The sequence below is a fragment of the Pipistrellus hanaki genome (assembly GCF_964339955.1).
Source record: "Pipistrellus hanaki genome assembly, chromosome: 9".
NCBI lineage: Eukaryota > Metazoa > Chordata > Mammalia > Chiroptera > Vespertilionidae > Pipistrellus > Pipistrellus hanaki.
The window spans coordinates 73163342-73183003 of NC_140511.1; the positions used below are offsets into that span (position 1 = coordinate 73163342).

The window sequence follows — 19662 nt, forward strand, 5'->3', positions numbered from 1 at the left end:
TCCGAAAGACACAGTGTACCAGGGGCTACGGACAACACTGAGGAAGATCAAATAGCTAATTGTGAGCCTCAGCCTACAAATTGCTGCCGGCTGAATAAATGGCAGTGTGTGCAAATCCAAGCATAATTTCACACGGATACTGTCTCTCTCACACCCGCGGAGGGCTGGACAGCAGCAGGGGGCAGATACCATCGGCTGGAAATTGATAAAAAGGATTCTCAGTGGGGATTACATCACCAGTTGGTGTTGTTATTCCTGGTTGGGGAAGACCCTCATGGGAGTAAAAAGAGAACTGGATCTGGTCCAGAGGCACCAAACTCCGATGTAAGCTGAACAGGAAAACAATGAGGACGAGGGAGCCCGGCGGGTTGTCTCTGGGTGTCGGTCTTGTGAAAAATCATGTTTCCAGCAGGAATCAAAGCCCCGGGGAGAGAGTTAATGCCTTTTCCAAACAGGACCAAAATTCTGTCACAAATTGTTTCCTTGATTTTGGGTGACAAGTGAGAGTGGGTGGATACTAAGGGCAGCTAAGAATTGAGACTCACAAGCCCCAGGCTCCCAGCTAGGTCACGGGGTAATGAATTTTGTTGGCTTTGGATCTGTTGTCTTTGCTGAAATGCTTAGATACACTTAGAGCTTTAATGCAGCACCTATTAAAGAGGTATAATAGCTCTAGCTGGTTTGGCTCAGTGGATAGAGCATCAGCCCATGGACTGAAGTGTCCTCCTGGCTTTGGTTCCAGTCAAGGGGACATACCTTGGTTGCAGGCTCCATCCCAGGCCCTGGTTGGGGCACAAAAAGGAGGCAACCAATCAATGTGTCTTTCTCACATCCTTGTTTCTCTCTCTATCTCTTCTTCCCTTTCACTGTCTCTAAAAATTAAAAGGAAAATATCCTCAGGTGAGGATTGACAAACATTTAAAAACAAAACAAAACATAATAGTACCATGATTTCTTTTCTTTTCTCCACACCTACCCACCCTCCACCCCCCCAAGCAGGAACATTTCATTTCACCCAAGGCTCCTGCCTGCAGATTAAGATATTTTCTTTCAGAAAACACAGCAGGCTAAGTGGTATCAACTCAGTTCTATCGATTATACCTGATGAAATCTTTGTTGTAACTCAGGTTAACTGCTGGGGTTGGCTAATCTTTCCTGAGACTCCTGCACTCCCCATTCAAATTCATTTAGGGCCCCATGATTACCTTTACTTTATTCCTCGGTTAGGGTCCTTTGTTATGGTATAATTTTAGAAGCACATTTAAGGAAGGCACTAATCTCATAGGATAAATTGGTGTTAATGAATATATATATATATATATATATATATATATATATATATATATATTCTCTCTCTCTCTCTACACACGCACACACACACACACACACACACACACACACGCGCGCGCGCGCGTGCTCATACTATAAGCCTATTGCATGACGCTTTGTGCAGTAAGCCTTGCTTCCCCTGGCTGCCGGCACTCGTTTTCCTCCAGCACCCTAGACCCAGGCCTTCACTCTGGCTGTTGCCTTCAGTCTTTGCTCTGGCTGAAGCCTTTAGTCTTCACTCCATCTGGAGTGCTGCTCCAGTAGCTTCCTCTCGGCCGCACCCCCCCCACCCCCACCCCCCCCTTCCCTGCCCTCCCTGTCATAGCAGGCATCCCCGCAGCCTGGCTGCTCCATGCCTGCATGCATGCTGCACAGAGGCCCGGAGCGGCTGGGGGGTCTGGGCCACCACCATCTTTGTCAGTTTAAGTTGCATACTTGCCCCTGACTGGCTGATGCACATTGCAAAGTGACGGTCAATTTGCATATTTCTCTTGTATTAGTGTAGATAGCTACTCTCCTGAACACCTGGGGAATACATAATTGGAAAGAAGGCCCCAAACCATATTCTTAGAAGTGCTTAAGTGAAGCTGGGGAGAAGCTTGAGGTGTCTCAGGCCTTAACTGACATCATTTCTATTTCTGGACTTAAACTAAAAATTTCTGTGTTAAAGTTACAGAAAAACATCTGTCCATGCCTTATCCTGCTGGGCACTCATTAAATATATGGTGCAAGGAATGCAGTGAAATCAATAGGTCACACGCTTCAGAGTCTTTCTCTATTGAAAGAATCACATTGTGGACTTCCAAAAGGCAGAGCAGTGACTGGATTCTTTGGTTCCTAAGGAATGTTTATTGATCTTGTTTCCAAAGTCAAACTTACAGCTTTGAAACTGAAGCAAAAGGAAAAGAGAAATATACATGGGCGTCTGTTGTATAATGTTAACTAACACTCGAGATTCATTCAGAAATGGATATTTTGTGAAGAAGAGTATGTGGGTGGACAGTGATGAAATGGAGGAAGAGGCCTGTTTTCTTGTCTGACCCCTGAGTTTGGTGGTCATTAGGGTGATAGGGAGGTGAGGCCATCCCTAGGTTAGGGATGAAGAGTGTGGACTTCCTTTTGCCACATTCAATATAATTAACCAATTGGAGAGCACAGAAAAAGTGATATCCATGTGCCCTGACGGGCCACTTTTCCTAAAATGTCTCCACATTTTTCTGACACACTCCCTCATGTCACCATCATCATGGCCATTTTTTCTAGATGTTCTAAACCTGATCATCTCTGCTACCTACTTGAGTATCGAGATATTATTTCATGTAAACATTTAAAGAAAGAGCTTCTCCATCTTTGTCTTCAGTTTTTCTCAGAACAACACTAAGTGGCAGTTGGCTGTGGTACCACTTTATGGCCATCTCCAGTCAGATAGGAGGGGGAAAGATACAGCCTTACTTGCCTTAAATCAACTTAAACCCATTCCTACGGCCCATCAATCAGCATCACAAGAACTTCAGACTCAATCATTGTTGGGGCCTCCTCTGTGTCCCAGGGTTGTACAGAGGTCCCTGGCTTTGCTCAGACGGACCAAATCAGTAGGGAGAGTCCTCCGATGGTGGATTTTAGAACCACACCGTGGAGCTTGAGGAAGCCCATTGTTTCAGAGCACCTGATCCCTTCAGGTAAAACAGCTCTGCTGGTGTGGGCCTGGCCTGGAGCCCGAGAGTATCTGTGGAGGTGGGGCCCTCTGATGAGATCCAGCCTCTCTAGTTGCCCTGCCAATCAGCCTCCCCGAGATCTCCCAGAGTGCTGAAAGGCATGAAGGGCTCAAGTCCCAGCCTCAGCTCCATCCATGGGGTGCTGGGGAGTTAAAGGACACCTGGAGGATCAGGAGTTGGGCTTTTGAATTCATGTCTATCAGTCATTGGCTACAGGCATCCTGAGGTGTGCATGGGGGGAATATAAATGGAGGCATGTTTCAGTTCTTCATGTGAGCAAGATGGTGCCCATGCCTGAGGGCAGGCCTCTGAAGGTGGCAGGTGCCAGCTCTCAGCAATAAATTCACATGTAGAAGTTGAGCTTGCAAAAATGATGCACAGGGACCTGGGTGGAGGACCCATAATGTTCACTATGAAAATAATCACAAAGCCATTGCATGGCCATAAAGAGGTACCACCGCAAACCACTGCTTACTGTTGTCCTGAGAAAAATTGAAGACAAAGGTGGAGAAGGTCTTTCCTCAAATGTTTATATGAAATAATATCCCAGAAAAATAGACTCCCAAGTCTGCAAGGGCTCACTAAACTTAATGTGTCTGTATCCCTGGAGTGAGTCACAAAAGTAATGGGGCAGCGGGTTATTTATTATTAATCACGGACTATTTTTACTTAGCAAAGCAGGAGCTTGATGCTCCTTCAGACCAGGGATGCAGATGTTTTAAATTCTCATTTGACTTGGTCTAGAAACACCCATCCCTCTGAGGAGAAATGAAGCACAAAGCCTTGGAAAGTCAAATGGAAAAGAACCATGAGTCTATTTAATGGGGAGATACAAAGGTTTCTAAAAAGAGAACCTGTAGGGATGGCAGGGGTTGGCAGTAGAGTTTGATTTTGAAATCTAACCCTGGGGAGATGCTCTGATGAGATACTGATGGTCTATGAACCCAACAGGAGAGAAGAGAATGGATGGAAGAAGGCTTAGAATTCTCTTCAAAGCATCCTAGGAGAATGTACAGCTTTGAAAACAAGTGAGAGGGAAGAGAATTATGTCCCCTGGACGTTTGATATAGGAATCCAAGTTTAAAGCTTTGTTGTGCAAGATTAAAAGAGATGACTGTACAGAGACCATGGTTGGTACCCAGAAGCCCTCGTCAACTCACTGGACCCAGGTCTGGAAGCCCATCATGGGTAGCCATTACCAAGAGGCCAGATAATAGAGTGGAATACTGCCCGTTACTCAAATAGGGCCAACCATGGGTTTTAGATTTCTTTGTGGATTGTTCTTTAATGTGTATGAATTTGGGAATTGGTTTGTAAAGCAGTTGGAAGCTTTGTAAATAAAGGCAAACAAGGGAAAAAGAGACTGTGTGCTATTTCAATTACTCCTTAAACCAGCCCAGACAGATAAATGGTATTATCCTCTTTTACAGATGAGAAAAACAGGGCTTGGAAATATTAGGTTATTTTCCCACACCCCTGTGCATTAAGTGGGAAAATGAATAAATGTTACTTTATCCATTCCATCCATCAACAAATATTTATTGAGCACTTATTGAGCTTGTTCTGGACATTGGGGAACCAAATGATTATTTGAACCTGTATTTAGCTGATCCTGGAGGCCATTCTTTTTTCACCAGCATCTGGAAACAAAACTCTTCCAAATTTGAGAAAATGCAAATTTGGATTACTCTAGAATAAGAGATTTATATGGGGTGGAGAGAGTATGAAAACAAAAGAAAGGTTTAGATCCAAACCATTTTGCCTGATACTTAGAAAAGAAAAGAAAAGAAAAGAAAAGAAAAGAAAAGAAAAGAAAAGAAAAGAAAAGAAAAGAAAAGAAAAGAAAAAAAGAAAAGAAAAGACAAAAAAACGGATAATAAATGTTTAGGGTTACATTTTGCGATTATAAAACTTGGGGAAAAGTCTAAAGAAGCAAAATTCATTTTTAAAGTTATAAGCTAGGGATAATGAGAATAATTATATTCAAGTATGTTTTTCCAGCCTCCTTTTCTACTTTTGGCTGTTTAAAATTTTTTTCCTCTTGGTTTTAGTTTTCAACAGTTTTATGTATTATGTCTGTGTATGTCGTTCTTCATGTTTATCTGGCCTTGGGCTTTGTAAATCTGTAGGTTGATGTCTTTCATCTGTTTTAGATTTTTTTCAGATATTCTCTCTTTACATATTGTTTTTGCTTCTTTCTCTCTCCCTTCTCCTTCTGGTATGCCAATAACATGTATTGATTAACCTTCTCAATGTGTGCCCTGTGTCCCTTACTTTTTCTGTACATATTTCACCTTTTTTTGCTTTGGGCTTCATTCTGATTTTTTTAAAGTTATCTTTTAGTTTATTCTTACTCTTAAGCTGTATCTGATTTTCTATTAAACTGTTTCATTGAGTTTTTAATTTCTGTTGTTGTAACTTTTCAGTTCTAGATTTGTCCATTGGTTATTTTTCAAGATTTTCTGTTTTCTACTGAAATTTTATCTTTTAGTTCCCTGAACATATTCAGTATAATTGTTTTTAAGCAATGTCAAACAACTACACTATATAGATCCTTTGTAAGCCTCTTTCTATTGTCTATATGTCTCTTGAATTTTAGCCATAGAGCCTTGCCTTCCAGTGAACTCCCAACTCGGAAGCATTACTCCTATCTGTCCTGGTGAGATTCCATGAACAGTAACTTAAAACCAAATAATAGTACTCCATTCTAGGATCTCATCAAGTTTAATATCCACTGTTGATATAATGATAGCTTTCCTGGGGGTTGGCATAAAGAAATATTACAGGAAAAATATACATGTGACCTGAGGTCAGACATATCACATAGTAAAAGAGTATGTATGCATCTAAGAATGACAGAAATATGGCCGAATTCCTCAGCCTTGGCAGACTTGATTGTGCATCCTGAGTCTGTTTCTCTTTAAGTCTTCTTGTAAAGCCTCCATCGGGAGAGAAACAAAGGACCCGAATTGTCCTAAGCTTTCTTACCTCCAAAGGCTTGAGAACTTTCCAAGGTTCCTGCTAGTTACATACACATTAAATGTATGAGAATTCTGCACAGAAGAAATCATAGGTGGGAGCCTGGTGGATTATGGCAGCACCTATATCCAAGGAGAGAAGATCCCTACCCTCAAGCTCACTATTGAAGGGATTTCTTATCTTCTGCTGAGACTTATGTGGCTTGAGTACAGTTCACTCTTTCAGTATTTCAGGACTGGTCTTGAGTATCACCCAATCTTTCTTGGCCATAAGTTCTAACAAGCAAAGCTCAAAATAGATGAAGAACTACACTTGAATTACACAAATCATCACCCTTTGATATGCTAACTGTCCACAGATTCAGTTGCCTGCAGAACCAGGCAGCTGGGGTGGGGTGGAGGTCAGGGGACTGAGAGGGGCTGTGGCCATATGGGGATACAGGCTCAGGGTTTCTAGATCTGAATTTAATACAGAATTTTATGAGAATTCTTTTGATTTTTATGTTCGCAACTATCCAATTTTCTAAAACTGGCAGGTATAACATACCTTGCTTATAAGATGATTGCAGTCTGTGGACGCCTGTTGGTTGCTGCCGAGCTGCATGTTGAGCATTGAATGAGTCTGTACTATCAGAAGGTGGCCCCTTCGTGAAAACAGTGTGGAATGCTTCCTCTGGGTTATTTCATTCCTGGCAATACAAGCACTGGCACTTTGAGTCTATGTGTACTTTCTTTTTTTCTTTCTAAATCTTCACCCTAGGAGGGAGGACATTTTTTCCATTGAATTTTTAGAGAGAGAGTGGAAGAGAGGGGGAGAGGGAGAAAGAAGAGAGGAAGAGAAGAGGAGAGAAGAGAACATCAGTGTGGGAGAGACACATTGATTGGTTGCTTCCGACATGCGTCCCAATGTGGGGGAATCGGGGTGGAGGGGATCATACCTGCAGCCCAGGTACATGCCCTTGACCAGAATCAAACCCACCACCCTCTGGTGCACAGGCCGACATGCTAACCACTGATATACACTGGCCAGGGCCACAGGTACTCTCTGAGTTCACAAAGTACACTGCATTCCCTATACCATTATTGGAACTTTTTACAGCTCACTCAGTGACTTTTTTTTTTTTTTTTTTTTTTTTTTTAATACGTCAGATTGGCTTTGGACTCACCCACCAGGAAATTTGCTCATATTATATAGCCAGAAGCAGAACATCACTGAGATCAGCCACTGCTTGGTCTGTCAGCAATCTTAGCGTAAACAACCTGTAATTTAGCTAATATCAGCAACCTTGCCAAATTGAAATTAGGAAATAATTAATTTTAGTTCTCAAATATTTTTAAAGTGTTATCTGAATGGAGATTCTTTTCTTGCCTGGAGGCAAGTTGCTTGAAAGGTAATTGGGACAATCATGGGAAGAAAAGAATGTCCAATGCATTGTGTTTTAGAAGAAAGGATTAAAAAGAGAGTAGGATAAACTGACCAACAAAATAGGCCCAGAGGCATGGATGCAAGAAACAGGCTGACATATCTCAGGGGGTGGGGCAACGGAAAGAGGTTAGCCAAAGAATTTACATACATGTAGGCATGATCAGTGAACACAGACAATAGTATGATGAAAGCCTCGGTAGGCCAGGGACTTAGGAGAATGGGGCTAAGTGAGTTTGTGTGAAATTGGTGGTCATCTGTAATACTTTCAACAATTAAAAAGAAGAGAGAGAGAAGGAAAAAGAAAGAGACTAGGGAGGCTAATAGAGTAATTGGTACTGAAACTCAGTAACTAAAGGCTGGATTCTTTGTGGGACATGATTTGTGTCATTAGGCAAGTATTATTCACTATTGTGTCACATCCACTTGAGAAGAATATGTGATCTATCTGATAGAATATTTCCAGGATATATCTAATATCCTATTCAGTGATCAGAATAGCTGGTGATGCCTTTTCCACTTTAACTAGCTGTCCAATTGAATTAGAGCACATGTGTCAAACACAAGGCCCGCGGGCCAAATCCAGCCCGCCAGGCCTTGCAATGTGGCCCGCACCTCGCTGTCATCACTGCACTCCGCTGTCAGTTTATGACATTGTCAGTTTATGACTGTTCAGTAAACCATTTGGCCCGCGATTTAGGCTGGATTTTAGATTTTGGCCCCTTCTCTGATTGAGTTCGACACTCCTAAATTAGAGAATAGAAATACCTTTGTCATAATGAATATTGGTAAGTGTTTAGATGCAAAATTATACTTGGACATCAAGGAAACTTGTTGCACCCCTGAATTTATATTGTGATCTAGTACATTTAACTGTAACGTTCAACCCACTCATGTTCGGGAAGATGAAATCTAAAATCTAAGTTCAGTTCATGTATGCAGTCTTTATTTTCCTGTGTTTTATTATATATGCACTCTTGTTTCTGATCGGTTCTACTTTCTGGGTACAACACAAATATGAAATAATCTAGTTTAATCGCCCAAGCTTTAGGGAACAAAGGAGATAATATAACAACACTGAAAAACAATAACCTTTCCATACAGATCATAAAATCTATGGTAGGTGACATGGTTCTTTTATCCAGGTCTTCCCAGCTCCCACATTTTGAGAAAGAAATGAACATGATCATCTGAGAGCCCGTCATGATGTCAACTTTCTTTACATAGAGATTGCAATACTTTTTTATTTAAAAATAAGTTGTTTAAAAAGCTGAAGATATGACTAATACATGCATTTTCCATTGTGCATTTTCTCTTGGTAATTCCATTGAGTGCCATTGTTAGCAGGCTCCATGTCACTGTCTTTTCCATTCAGTTAAGCATGAAAAGATGCAATCCTAAAATGGAATGCTTCAGACTTTTAATAGCTCTCCTTTTCTTTTATTTCCCTTTAGTCATTGAAGAAAAAAACTGCTCAGACCCTGGGGGTCCAGTCAATGGATACAAGAAAATAACGGGTGGCCCTGGGCTCATCAATGGGCGCCATGCAAAAGTTGGCACTGTCTTCTCCTTCTTCTGTAACAGCTCATATGTCCTCAGTGGCAATGAGAACAGAACTTGCCAGCAGAGTGGAGAGTGGTCAGGAAAGCAGCCCATCTGCATAAAAGGTAACTTGCATGTATTTCTGAAGTCTACAGAAATAGAGGTGGAGTTGCTAAACTTTGGTAGCTCCCCTACATGTTTTTGAGCTGCTGGGAAAATTCTTTTTTCCCTACATTCTCACTGGAACCATATATTTATTAATCTTAGGTTGGAAACCATCCCTAAAAAAATTGCTTCTGTTTTGGACCACCAAAAATGTGAAGATATAACTAACACATGCTCACCCTAATCACAACTTCTTTTTGTTTTTAATAAGAAATACTTATTGAGTACAATTTCTTTATTTAAAAAATATATTTTATTGAATTTTTTTTTTAGAGAGAGGAAGGGAGAAAGATAGAGAGTTAGAAACATCAATGAGAAAGAAACATCAATCAGCTGCCTCCTGCACACATCCTACTGGGATGTGCCCGCAACCAAGGTACATGCCCTTGACTGGAATCAAACCTGGGACCATTCAGTCCACAGGCCAACACTCTATCCACTGAGCCAAACCGGTTAGGGCTAATCACATCATCTTGATGTGATGGAGAACAGTATGTGGTTATCAGAGCAGTTTAGGAAAGATGACAGGGCTGACTTTCAATATGCAAACCCAAGGACTGGATTGAAGCAATCAATATGCATTTTTATAGCTACATTTATCTCCTCTCTGTGTAACATTAAGTTCCTGCAGGAAATGAAACAACAAAATGGAAGAGCCATTTCTGCCCGCCTAGGTGGAGGGAGGTTTGAGATGTTAAAATGTTTACAAACATCTTTAAAAGGCAGAAAGCCCTTGACCATCCAAGGCAGGATTCTAAGAATAGATGTGCAGTGCACGTGTAGAGACGGGAATGACCCCATTGCCTAGAGCAGGGACAGTTGCATGCAGTGAGGAGACTTGGAGCCCGTCTGGGTGGCTGGGAAGAATTTGTAGAGGTGAAGAGGAGCTGGGACGATAATATGGTTGGAAAAGAAAGGAGGAGAAAAGGAGGATAGGCAGGGGTGAAAGAATCATGTCAACCCAAAGTGAGGCAATCTGAGAATCTGGGAGATGAATGAAAAAAGGTGGTTGAGGCGGGGGGGGGGGTGGGGGGGGGTGGAGGGGGGGTTGTGGGGGGGGGGGAGGCCCTTACCCCTTGGCAATGGGGATATGTCCTTGGCCTAGATTATCCAGATAATTGCCTCAACCCTCCACTTTCCCTTCTGGGTATTTGTCAACAACCCTCATCATGGGAAAAAGGAATGAAAGAGGATGGTTTGTGAAAGGAATGAATCCCTTTAGACTCGAGCCAGGAGCGACTTTCATCCCCACCAGCACAGACTCCCCGATTCTTGTTGTCATTAAGCATGGAAAGGGTGTCCCCTATGCCCGTGGAGATTTTTGTCAACTCTTCTCTTACAAGTTCATAAAACCCAAGTTCCCTGGGTTGCTAATGAGATGAATATTGGCTGCTTGATGGAGAAAGTGACGTGGGGAGGATTTCTTTTTACCGGTGAAGAAGAAAAGACTTGACAATTAAACTGGGCTTTGACTCGCCCTCAAAGGGTTGTTAGGAACCTTTTTTCAGGGAAGTGACGTGGTGGAGTCGGTTACCCAAGACTTACTGGTTGACACTGCTGTCTGCTTTTACATGAGAACCTTGTCATTCCCTATGTTGGTTTAGATTTCAGAATCTTCGTTTTGACTTTTATGCCATTTTGACCAAATTTATAAACACTATTTATGGGTCCAGATAATCCTAGTCCATTAGCCGCCATTGTTCCAAACCACACAGGTGGAGAGCTCTTCCCAAGTCTACCCCTGGGCTCTTCAAAGGGGGTGTCAATGGTGTCTCTGCTAAGCTGTCAAAGCTTGCACATGTCCCACCTCGGAAAACCCGGGGAATGTGAGGTGCCCAGAAAAGGTGGTCAGGTCTGAGCCTGCACTGAATGCTGTGAGCAGTTAAAATGGAACAAGAATACCCAGCGCTGTCTCTTTTATCCCTAGCCTGCCGAGAACCAAAGATCTCAGACCTGGTGAGACGAAGAGTGCTTCCAATGCAGGTTCAGTCCAGGTGAGCTCTCTCCTCTGAAGGTAAAGGCCAATGAAGGTTCCCTCCCCGCCCCTTTTTATCACTTGTGTTTGGCCAGGCAGCTTGGTTTCTTAGGGACATTCAGTGCTGATTGGCATGAGAGAATAGGGCTGGTCGGGTGGTGGCTTATTAGCCAGCTGCCTTTAGCCAAGAGGTAGCAATTGTTGGAAGATGAACAGATTTCGCTGGATCGTGGGAAAGTAGATGGCTGCTGGGAAGCGAGACTTGAAGATGATCTTTGATGAACTGGATTTTAATACCTTACTCTTCCTGAAATGTCTATGTATTCATTATGGCAGCTCCTAGGGAAATGGCATTCCTGCCAAATGCAGTCAGCTGTGGCTCAGGAAGATGTTCTTGGTAGTAACCAACCAGGTGAGGCTGGCTGGTGGAGCCCAGGAACTAGAGATGGATGCTTAACCCCAGGAGGGCTGTGAGCCCTCTAGTACACCCACCCTGCCTTACTCCTGGAAGGACTACCCAGTATGGAGAGAACAGACCCATTTCTACTCCTTTCCTTTGTAGGAAATACTCTTCTCATCTCATCTCCCAGCATCCTCTCCTCATTCTTTCCTCTCCAGCTACACAGCCGCTTTGCTTTTGCCATAGCCCTCCAAGCACAGATCTGCTTCGGAGCTTTTGCATTTGTCAGGAACCTGCTTCCACTGGATTTCAATGAGGCTTAACGTCTTGCTTCCTCCAGTTCTCTGGTCAAAGAGACCTTCCCTGACTGTCCTTTAAAAACTAGCAACCCCACACCTCCACCTTGACCCTGAGCTGACTTCTTTACCTAGTGCTCTCTGGCCTTTGCTATGCTTCATTTCTTTAAAAAATATATATATTTTTAAATTGATTTCAGAGAGGAATGGCGAGGGAGAGATAAAAACATTAATGATGAGAGAGAATCATTGATCGACTGCCTCCTGCACGCCTCACACTGGGGATCGAGCCCACAACTTGGGCATGTAACATGACTGGGAATTGAACTGTGACCTCCTGGTTCATAGGTCAACACTCAACCACTGAGCCATGCCGGCCAGATTACTATACTTCACTTTTCATCTTAGTAACCATCTCAGCTTGGTGTCTTCCATATAGTTTTTTTTTTGTTTACTTGTTCTATTTCCATCTGTGCCCCCCACCACCCTGCCAAAATATGTAAAAGTTACATACATGTGCAGGAACATTACCTGTTTGTTCATGTTGAAGTCCCAATATCTAGAATAGTGCCTGCCACAGAGGAAGTCCCTGATAAACATCTATTGAATGACTGAATTGGATGGGCAGACAAGGGTCCAAGACCTGGTCTGTCTCTCTTTAGAACTGGGCATCCTTAGCAAGTTCCTCACTTGCTGAGCCTTTCATTTCCTCTTTTGAAAAAGAAGAGTAATCATAATAACATCAGTCTCTTGTAAGGATTAAATGCAACACTAACTTTGATTGGGTGTTGGCAGTGTGCCCATTGCTCTTCCGAATGCTTTATATCTTTTAGCTCATTTAATCCTCACTACAATCTCCAAAGTAGGTCTTATTAGCATTTTATTATACATTTATTACCATTTTTATTACAGATGGGTAAACTGAGGCTCAGAGAAATTAAGGAACTTGCTCAAGGTCACACTGGTAGAAGAAATGGCAAAGCCAAGATGCAAATCCAGTGTTTTCAGGGTCTGAAGCCTTCAGGGTCTGCTCCCTTATACACGAAACTTTAACTAAGTCTATGTAAAAGCCCTAGCAAAACACCTTAGCTTTATGCACACCTGTCAGTAATATATTTTTTGGAAATAGTATCAATACGTGACTAGAATTGACCCCAACCCCAACTAAGTGACCTGAAATGTTTTGACAGCAGAAATTCATCAGTCACTCCCTGTTCCTGGGGCTATCTCATTCCATGTCTGTCTTTCCCTTTTCAGGCAGGGCCTTTCCGTGGGAGCAGTGACAGTGGAATCCAGATTCCACCCCCTTTTCTGATCTTTGTGAGTCACCTGGGCTGGACCCTCAGCCAGTGGGATAAGCCTGACCCACCTCTCCTTCCCAAGGAGACATCTCACAGAGGAGGCCTGAGCTGTTAAAAAAAGAACTCGAACTTTGCAATTGAAAAGCACTTGTAATGGGAGGTTAGGTGCCCGGGTGCCAGGTGTCCTATGTAGATAAAAAAGCAAACCTAAAATTTGGTTTTAAGGATCTTTCTGGAAGACAGGCGGCTAGGGCGGGGATATGCCAATCTCCAGCAGCCAGGCTTACCCAGGAACCCCCAAAGGCAGTGTAGACCTTCAGCAGAAGACCCAAGAGGTGAGCTTGTTTGCATGTCCAGAAGCTCCCTGAGCTGCAGACCTGGTTCTGAACATGAGCTGAGGGTCTCTCTGATGAAATCCATGGGCCTTGAATATCTGCTCTGAGCAAAGCCCTGTAGAGACATAGGAAATAGATCGCTTTAGATGCTATGAAGTCGGTGCGGTAGAGACAGCAGGGTGGGAATCATGACCGATAAGTGTTGCCTTGGGTACCGGCTTAGCTTCCTGTGTGCCCTCAGGCACTCCCACTTACCTTTCTGGGCTTCCTTCCTCCATTCAATAAGCGGGATGAGCTCATGGATTCCTAAAGGAATTCTCACTTTCCAGTTAGCAGTCATTATGCACTGATATAAAACGAACACAAGCTGTACGAAGTGCTTACATCTCCCCCAAGAATCCCCAAGTGGTCTCCTGGGGCTCCAACTTTGGGGCTCATTTAAAAAACCTTTTTGACATTTACACACAACACTCGATATTTTTCCCAATCAATGTGCCCTGAGAGAAAGCTTTATTCTCCGAGGTGTACTAATTACATCTGCTAATTGCTAAATCAAGCTACTGTAGCAATTCAGTTTAGTTCAAGCCAATTTCTGATATTGCTCCATTATGATAACGGTTAGAGGGGAAAAAATACGTCTGGATCTTCCCCATTCAAATTAACTTCCTTTCCTGTTTAATTTAATTTTTTTGTGTGTGTGCATGTTAGTGTTCCTTTGGATAGCAGCAATTATGTCAGATACTATCTTCTTTGGTTAAAATCCTAGACAGCTGGAGACATGCCAGAAATGGAAATGGAGAATAAAATGAAGGTTGAAATGTGCAAGATTATTTGCTCAGTGGTAGGAGGGAAGTGTGTACATGTGTGTGGGGGAGTGGGGAGTGAGGAGGCAGGGAGAGGAAAGGAGAAAGAGAAACAGAGAATGAAAGAAAAGGGGAGATAAAGAAAGGAGAGAGAGATAGAATCCATTGCTTTCTTTGAATGTAGCCAAATATCTACATGGGGATTGGCATGAGACTAAAAAGGCCACAATGACCGTCTCATTTTGCTCTCTATCTGGATCCATGTGCCCCGATGCAGGCAGACCCCATTACACCAGCTGTACTCATCCACCTTCAGCAAGCAGAAACTGCATGGCATCCCTACCAAGAAGCCAGCCCTTCCCTTTGGAGACCTGCCCACTGGGTACCAACATCTGCACACCCAGCTCCAGTATGAGTGCATCTCGCCTTTCTACCGCCGCCTGGGCAGCAGCCGGAGGACCTGTCTGAGAACTGGGAAGTGGAGTGGGCGTGCCCCATCCTGCATCCCCAGTGAGTCAAGGTTCATCCTTAGACTTGGGCAGCTTACATCCTACACGGCAGCCTATGAAAAGTCATTAACCCTTTTTTTTGGGCAGAGGTTGGCGGGGAATGGTACTTGCCCAAAGGAATGGTACTCTAATACGTTCCCTAGCTAGGTGGTGTCTGAAATTCCACAGAGTTTCCTTCCTGTGGCTTAAAGTTATTACCCAGGCCGAAACTGCTTTGGCTCAGCAGTAGAGCGTAGGTCTGCGGACTGAAAGGTCCCAGGTTTGATTCCAGTCAAGGGCACATTTCTAACTTTCTATCTCTCTCTCCCTTCCTCTCTGTAAAAAATCAATAAAATATATATTTTTTAAAAAGTTATTACCCAGAAGAAATTAACTCATTAAATCTTAGATAATTTTGGGGGGATGGGGCATACTTTCTTATGGCTAATTCTATTATATTTACTTGGAGAAAAGGGAGAGAACAGTCATTAAAAACCAAGTGGAGAAAGGGTTAAAGGTGTCAGATAGTTTCTAGTAATGTCATCTTGGTTACTCTGTCAAAGCACCAGTTTTTATCCTCATTAATTAATGGTATTTAATTAGATTATTGCTATTAATTAGACTAGAGGACTGGTGCACAGATTTGTGCACTGATGGGGGTGTGGCTTGCAGGGATCTGACTGCTGTGGGAGTGCTGCTCATCCCACTGCCAGAGCAGCCACTCATCCAGTAAGCTAACTGGCACTACCATTGTGGGAGCACACTGACCACCAGTGGGCAGCTCCTGAGCTGAGCATCTTCCCCCTGGTGGTCAGTGTACATCATAGCAGTTGGTCTACCGGTCATTCTGGTTGTTCCACAATTCAGTCATTAGGCTTTTATATATATAGATAACGAGGTATTAATTACTCATAAGGTTATAATGTTTTCTGAGATAATATGTAGAAGTGTTTGGAATAGGGTCTTACATATTCTAAGCTACCTTCCCCATCCTCTTTGTCAAAGGAAAGCAATATGGCTTAGTTCATGGTGGTCACTTTTATAGTGATAGTCATAATATTTCAAGTCTAACTGGTTTTATACATCATCTCACCCTGTGAGGTGATTGCTATTACTCTATCCATTTTGAAAGCAAAAGACTGGGGCTTTTGAGATTAGGCAACTTGCCCAGTAAGTACCTGGGATTGGAAGTCTCCAATCTTTACCCTATATTTTATAGCCAGCCATGGCAAGGTGGTTGATTAATATTTAATAAAGCCGGGAAGACCTCACAAGTTAGATGCTTAGTGGTCCTGACACCGATGGATTTGTGCTCTCTTGGTTGTGTGACACATTTCTCTTCTGAGCTGATCTTACTGAGCCCGTGCTTTCTCTGTAGTTTGTGGGAAAACAGAGAATATCACTGCTCCGAAGACCCAGGGGCTGCGCTGGCCATGGCAAGCAGCCATCTACCGAAGAGTCAGCGGGGTGCATGGGGGCAGCCTGCACAAGGATAAGTGGTTCCTGGTCTGCAGCGGTGCCCTGGTGAATGAGCGGACTGTGGTGGTGGCTGCCCACTGCGTAACTGACCTGGGGAAGGTCACCATGGTCAAGACAGCAGACCTCAAAGTTGTGCTGGGGAAATTCTACCGGGATGACGACCGAGATGAGAAGACCATCCAGAGCTTGCGGGTAAGAGAGGGTTACAACATGGACCCTGGACCCCTGGCTCAGCAAACTCCCAGCTTTAGGGGAACAGTGAAGGTGTCAGTCCTTCATCTCAGCACGTTAACACCCAGCAGAGAGCCCGGCATGTAGCAGGTACCCAGTATTGCATATTGACAACTATAGAGAGGGAGCATCTAGAAAGATTACAGAGTCCTTTTTCCATTTAATGTTTTAAAAATAAGATAGTAACAATTATCTCTCATTGTGGTCATCAAAAGTTAACCACCTGTTGTTATGTTTAGGCCACTGTACTGGGTAGGTTTTGAGGACATAGAGAGGTTTTATCCAGGATATTCCAAATCAATTTATAATCTCATCTGTTTCCCTGCCTGCCTCCTTCCCTCCATCTCTTCTAGCTATCTACCCACATTTCCGTCCATCCATCCATCCATCCATCTATCCATCCACCCATCCATCTGTTCAGCTATCTATCTGTTCATTTGTCCATCCATTCATCCATCCATCCATCCATCCATCCACCCATCGATCTGTTCAACTATTAATCTATCCATCTATTCATCTATCTATCCATGGTTTTTGCCCTGAAGAGTCCACAGACTAGTAGTGGTAGACAGATTAGTACATCATGATTATTTCAATTCAAGAGAATCCCTGAGGAAATGAACCCAAATGTAGATGGAATAATAGAAACATACATAAAATGGTACAAGTTATCACAGATGTAAGCTCCTAGAGGCGCCCATCAAAGAGTTGGGGCAAGGGTTGGGGCAATCAGGGAAGACTTGTGGAAAAGTCTGTGGAACATTTTATTTTGTTGGGTTGAAGATGAATAAAATGTTTACAGTGGACCAGGGATTGCCAACTAGTAGCCTGTAGGAGTTTGTGTTCCGATCGTGCTAACATATCATTTTTAAATCAGTTGTTCGCCAACATTTAAAAATTAGGTTTCAGGTAAAGATCTGGAGTCTAGTCTCTGGCAAAGTTAGAATGCTGGTCCCATTACTGCATGGCAGTGGTCAGCCAGAGCCAGGTGGCAATTGCCCACTCTAGATGGAGTGTGTGCTCTCATTCTCTGCAGCCTCGCCTCTCCACTCCACTTATTTAAAATACCTGCCAGGCCCCAGCAGGCATTTCAGTTTGCAACCCTGGAAACAGAGCAGCCGCTTTCTATGATACTTTAGGCAAAGTATCTCCAAATAATTGCAGCTGTCTCTTAGACATTTATTCCCGATAATTCAGCCCCAAGACTTTCCTGCTCTAGTCCACTGAGGAGTGGGCGGCTCACCATTGCTATCCGTTCCTTGCACATGTAGATTTCTGCAATCATTCTGCACCCCAACTACGACCCCATCCTGCTGGACTCTGACATTGCTGTCCTGAAGCTCCTGGACAAGGCTCGCATCAGCACCCGCGTCCAGCCCATCTGCCTCGCGGCCACCCGGGACCTCAGCACCGCCTTCCAGGAGGCCCACCTCACCGTGGCCGGCTGGAACGTCCTGGCAGATGTGAGGAGCCCCGGCTTCAAGAACGATGTGCTGCGCTCAGGGGTATTCAGGGTGGTGGACTCACTGATGTGTGAGGAGCAACATGAAGAGCACGGCATCCCCGTGAGCGTCACGGACAACATGTTCTGTGCCAGCCGGGACCCTGCCGCCCCTTCCGACATCTGCACGGCAGAGACGGGGGGCATCGCAGCTGTGTCCTTCCCGGGACAGGCGTCCCCTGAGCCACGCTGGCATCTGGTAGGGCTGGTCAGCTGGAGCTACGACAAAACGTGCAGCCACAGCCTCTACACAGCTTTCACCAAGGTGCTGCCTTTTAAGGACTGGATCGAGAGAAACATGAAGTGAGCTCAGGCCCACTGAGGGAGTGTCTGTGCCTCCGTGCATGCATGCGTGTGTTGCACAAGTCAGGGTGGACCTGAGGTGGGATTCTGCCCTTGAATTGGCTGAGCCAGGGCTTCTGATTTCAAGCACAGAGCTTGTGGAGGGCGAGGAGAGCTCACTTGTGGTAGGCCCCTGCCTCCCTGGCTGCTCTGACCATCTGGAAGATACCTGTTTGCAAGAACTGGGTTGCTTCAAAAAAGATTATGTGAATAGCTAAGAAAATGCTCCCATTCAAATGACCTGCCCTTTCATGGTGCAAATGTCATGGTCAGCCCTGGTGGGGAAGATTTGACTGGGAGGCCTGAGTTTCATGAGGTCTCTTCCAAGGCTCCATCCATCCAGACCAAGTTTCAAGGAGCCGCCTTCGGGACAGCCCGGGACAGCGGAGCCTGGATGAGATGTTGACATTGGCTTTTGTGCACACTGCCACACTACTGTGTGGTCCTGCTCCTTTCCCATCTCCTGTACACATTTGAATAAAATAAGGATTGGCTTCTGATCTACAGGACAAGTGTGCTACAGCTGATTTCTGCATGCTACTACTCCGAGCTGCATGTGTGGGGATGAGAGCCTTTTAAAATAGATCCTAAAGGTATAATTCCCCAAAATGCATATGGCACAGCTGAAGCCATCTTTTGAATTCCAGTCGTTGGAGTTTGCTGGGTTGTGGGCTCGGGGAGGAGAGACATGGGTATCTCAAATAAAGCACAGAGGAAAATACCAGGAATTAGGTCATTTCTAGTGTTTTTTTCTGGTTCTCATGTTCTAGCTCTAGGACAGAACCCTGCCTTGAACCTCAATAAATATTTATGACAGAGTTTCATAGAATCTGAACTGGAATCACCTATTTACTCACTAGATGCCAAGAGACTGTGGCCTCGTTGTTTTCTATAATTTCTGTGATTTTCCTTTCAAGACCATCACCCAGCTCCCACTGGAGAGTAGAGGTAACAAATGAACTCAACCCAATCCAACCCCTGAATGATCTCTTCAGGAACATTCTCTTTCTGTCCTGCTCTCCTCACCAATGTCTTCCTCTCCAAGACAGTGCATGGGGTCTTCCATGACTTAAGCATTGGGGTGAACAGGGATGAGTTCCTGCTGTTTCCTGGGTTTGTGTGATGACTCTTCCCTATTCCTGGGCATGTTGCTGACACTAACATTGGGTGTGGGGGTCTGTAATCACTATAACCTGTGCTATGTTCTCTCTGCTTCCCTGAGACCCAACCTGCTGACTTGGCTCTTCCTCAGCTCTGGCTGGCACTGGTTCTCCTGACATGTGGGAGTGATATCTCTTTGACCCTGGTTTGGTCACTCAGCCTCATGGCCACAGTAATGACCTTCTCTGGCAGCTATTC

General features: G+C 44.1%; 1 protein-coding gene across 3 annotated transcripts in view; it reads left to right on the plus strand.

Annotated features, from left to right (window-relative positions):
• PAMR1 (peptidase domain containing associated with muscle regeneration 1) overlaps positions 1 to 19022 on the plus strand; it is a 133594-nt gene extending 114572 nt beyond the window's left edge. For all 3 annotated transcript variants that reach the window (XM_084894437.1, XM_084894439.1, XM_084894438.1), the window contains 5 exons: positions 8900 to 9112; positions 11080 to 11146; positions 14540 to 14772; positions 16129 to 16421; positions 17732 to 19022. In XM_084894437.1, coding sequence (XP_084750563.1) covers positions 8900 to 9112; positions 11080 to 11146; positions 14540 to 14772; positions 16129 to 16421; positions 17732 to 18268 — 1343 coding nt within the window. In that variant the 3' untranslated portion in view covers positions 18269 to 19022. The remainder of the gene's footprint in view (positions 1 to 8899; positions 9113 to 11079; positions 11147 to 14539; positions 14773 to 16128; positions 16422 to 17731) is intronic.
• Positions 19023 to 19662: the final 640 nt, after the last annotated feature.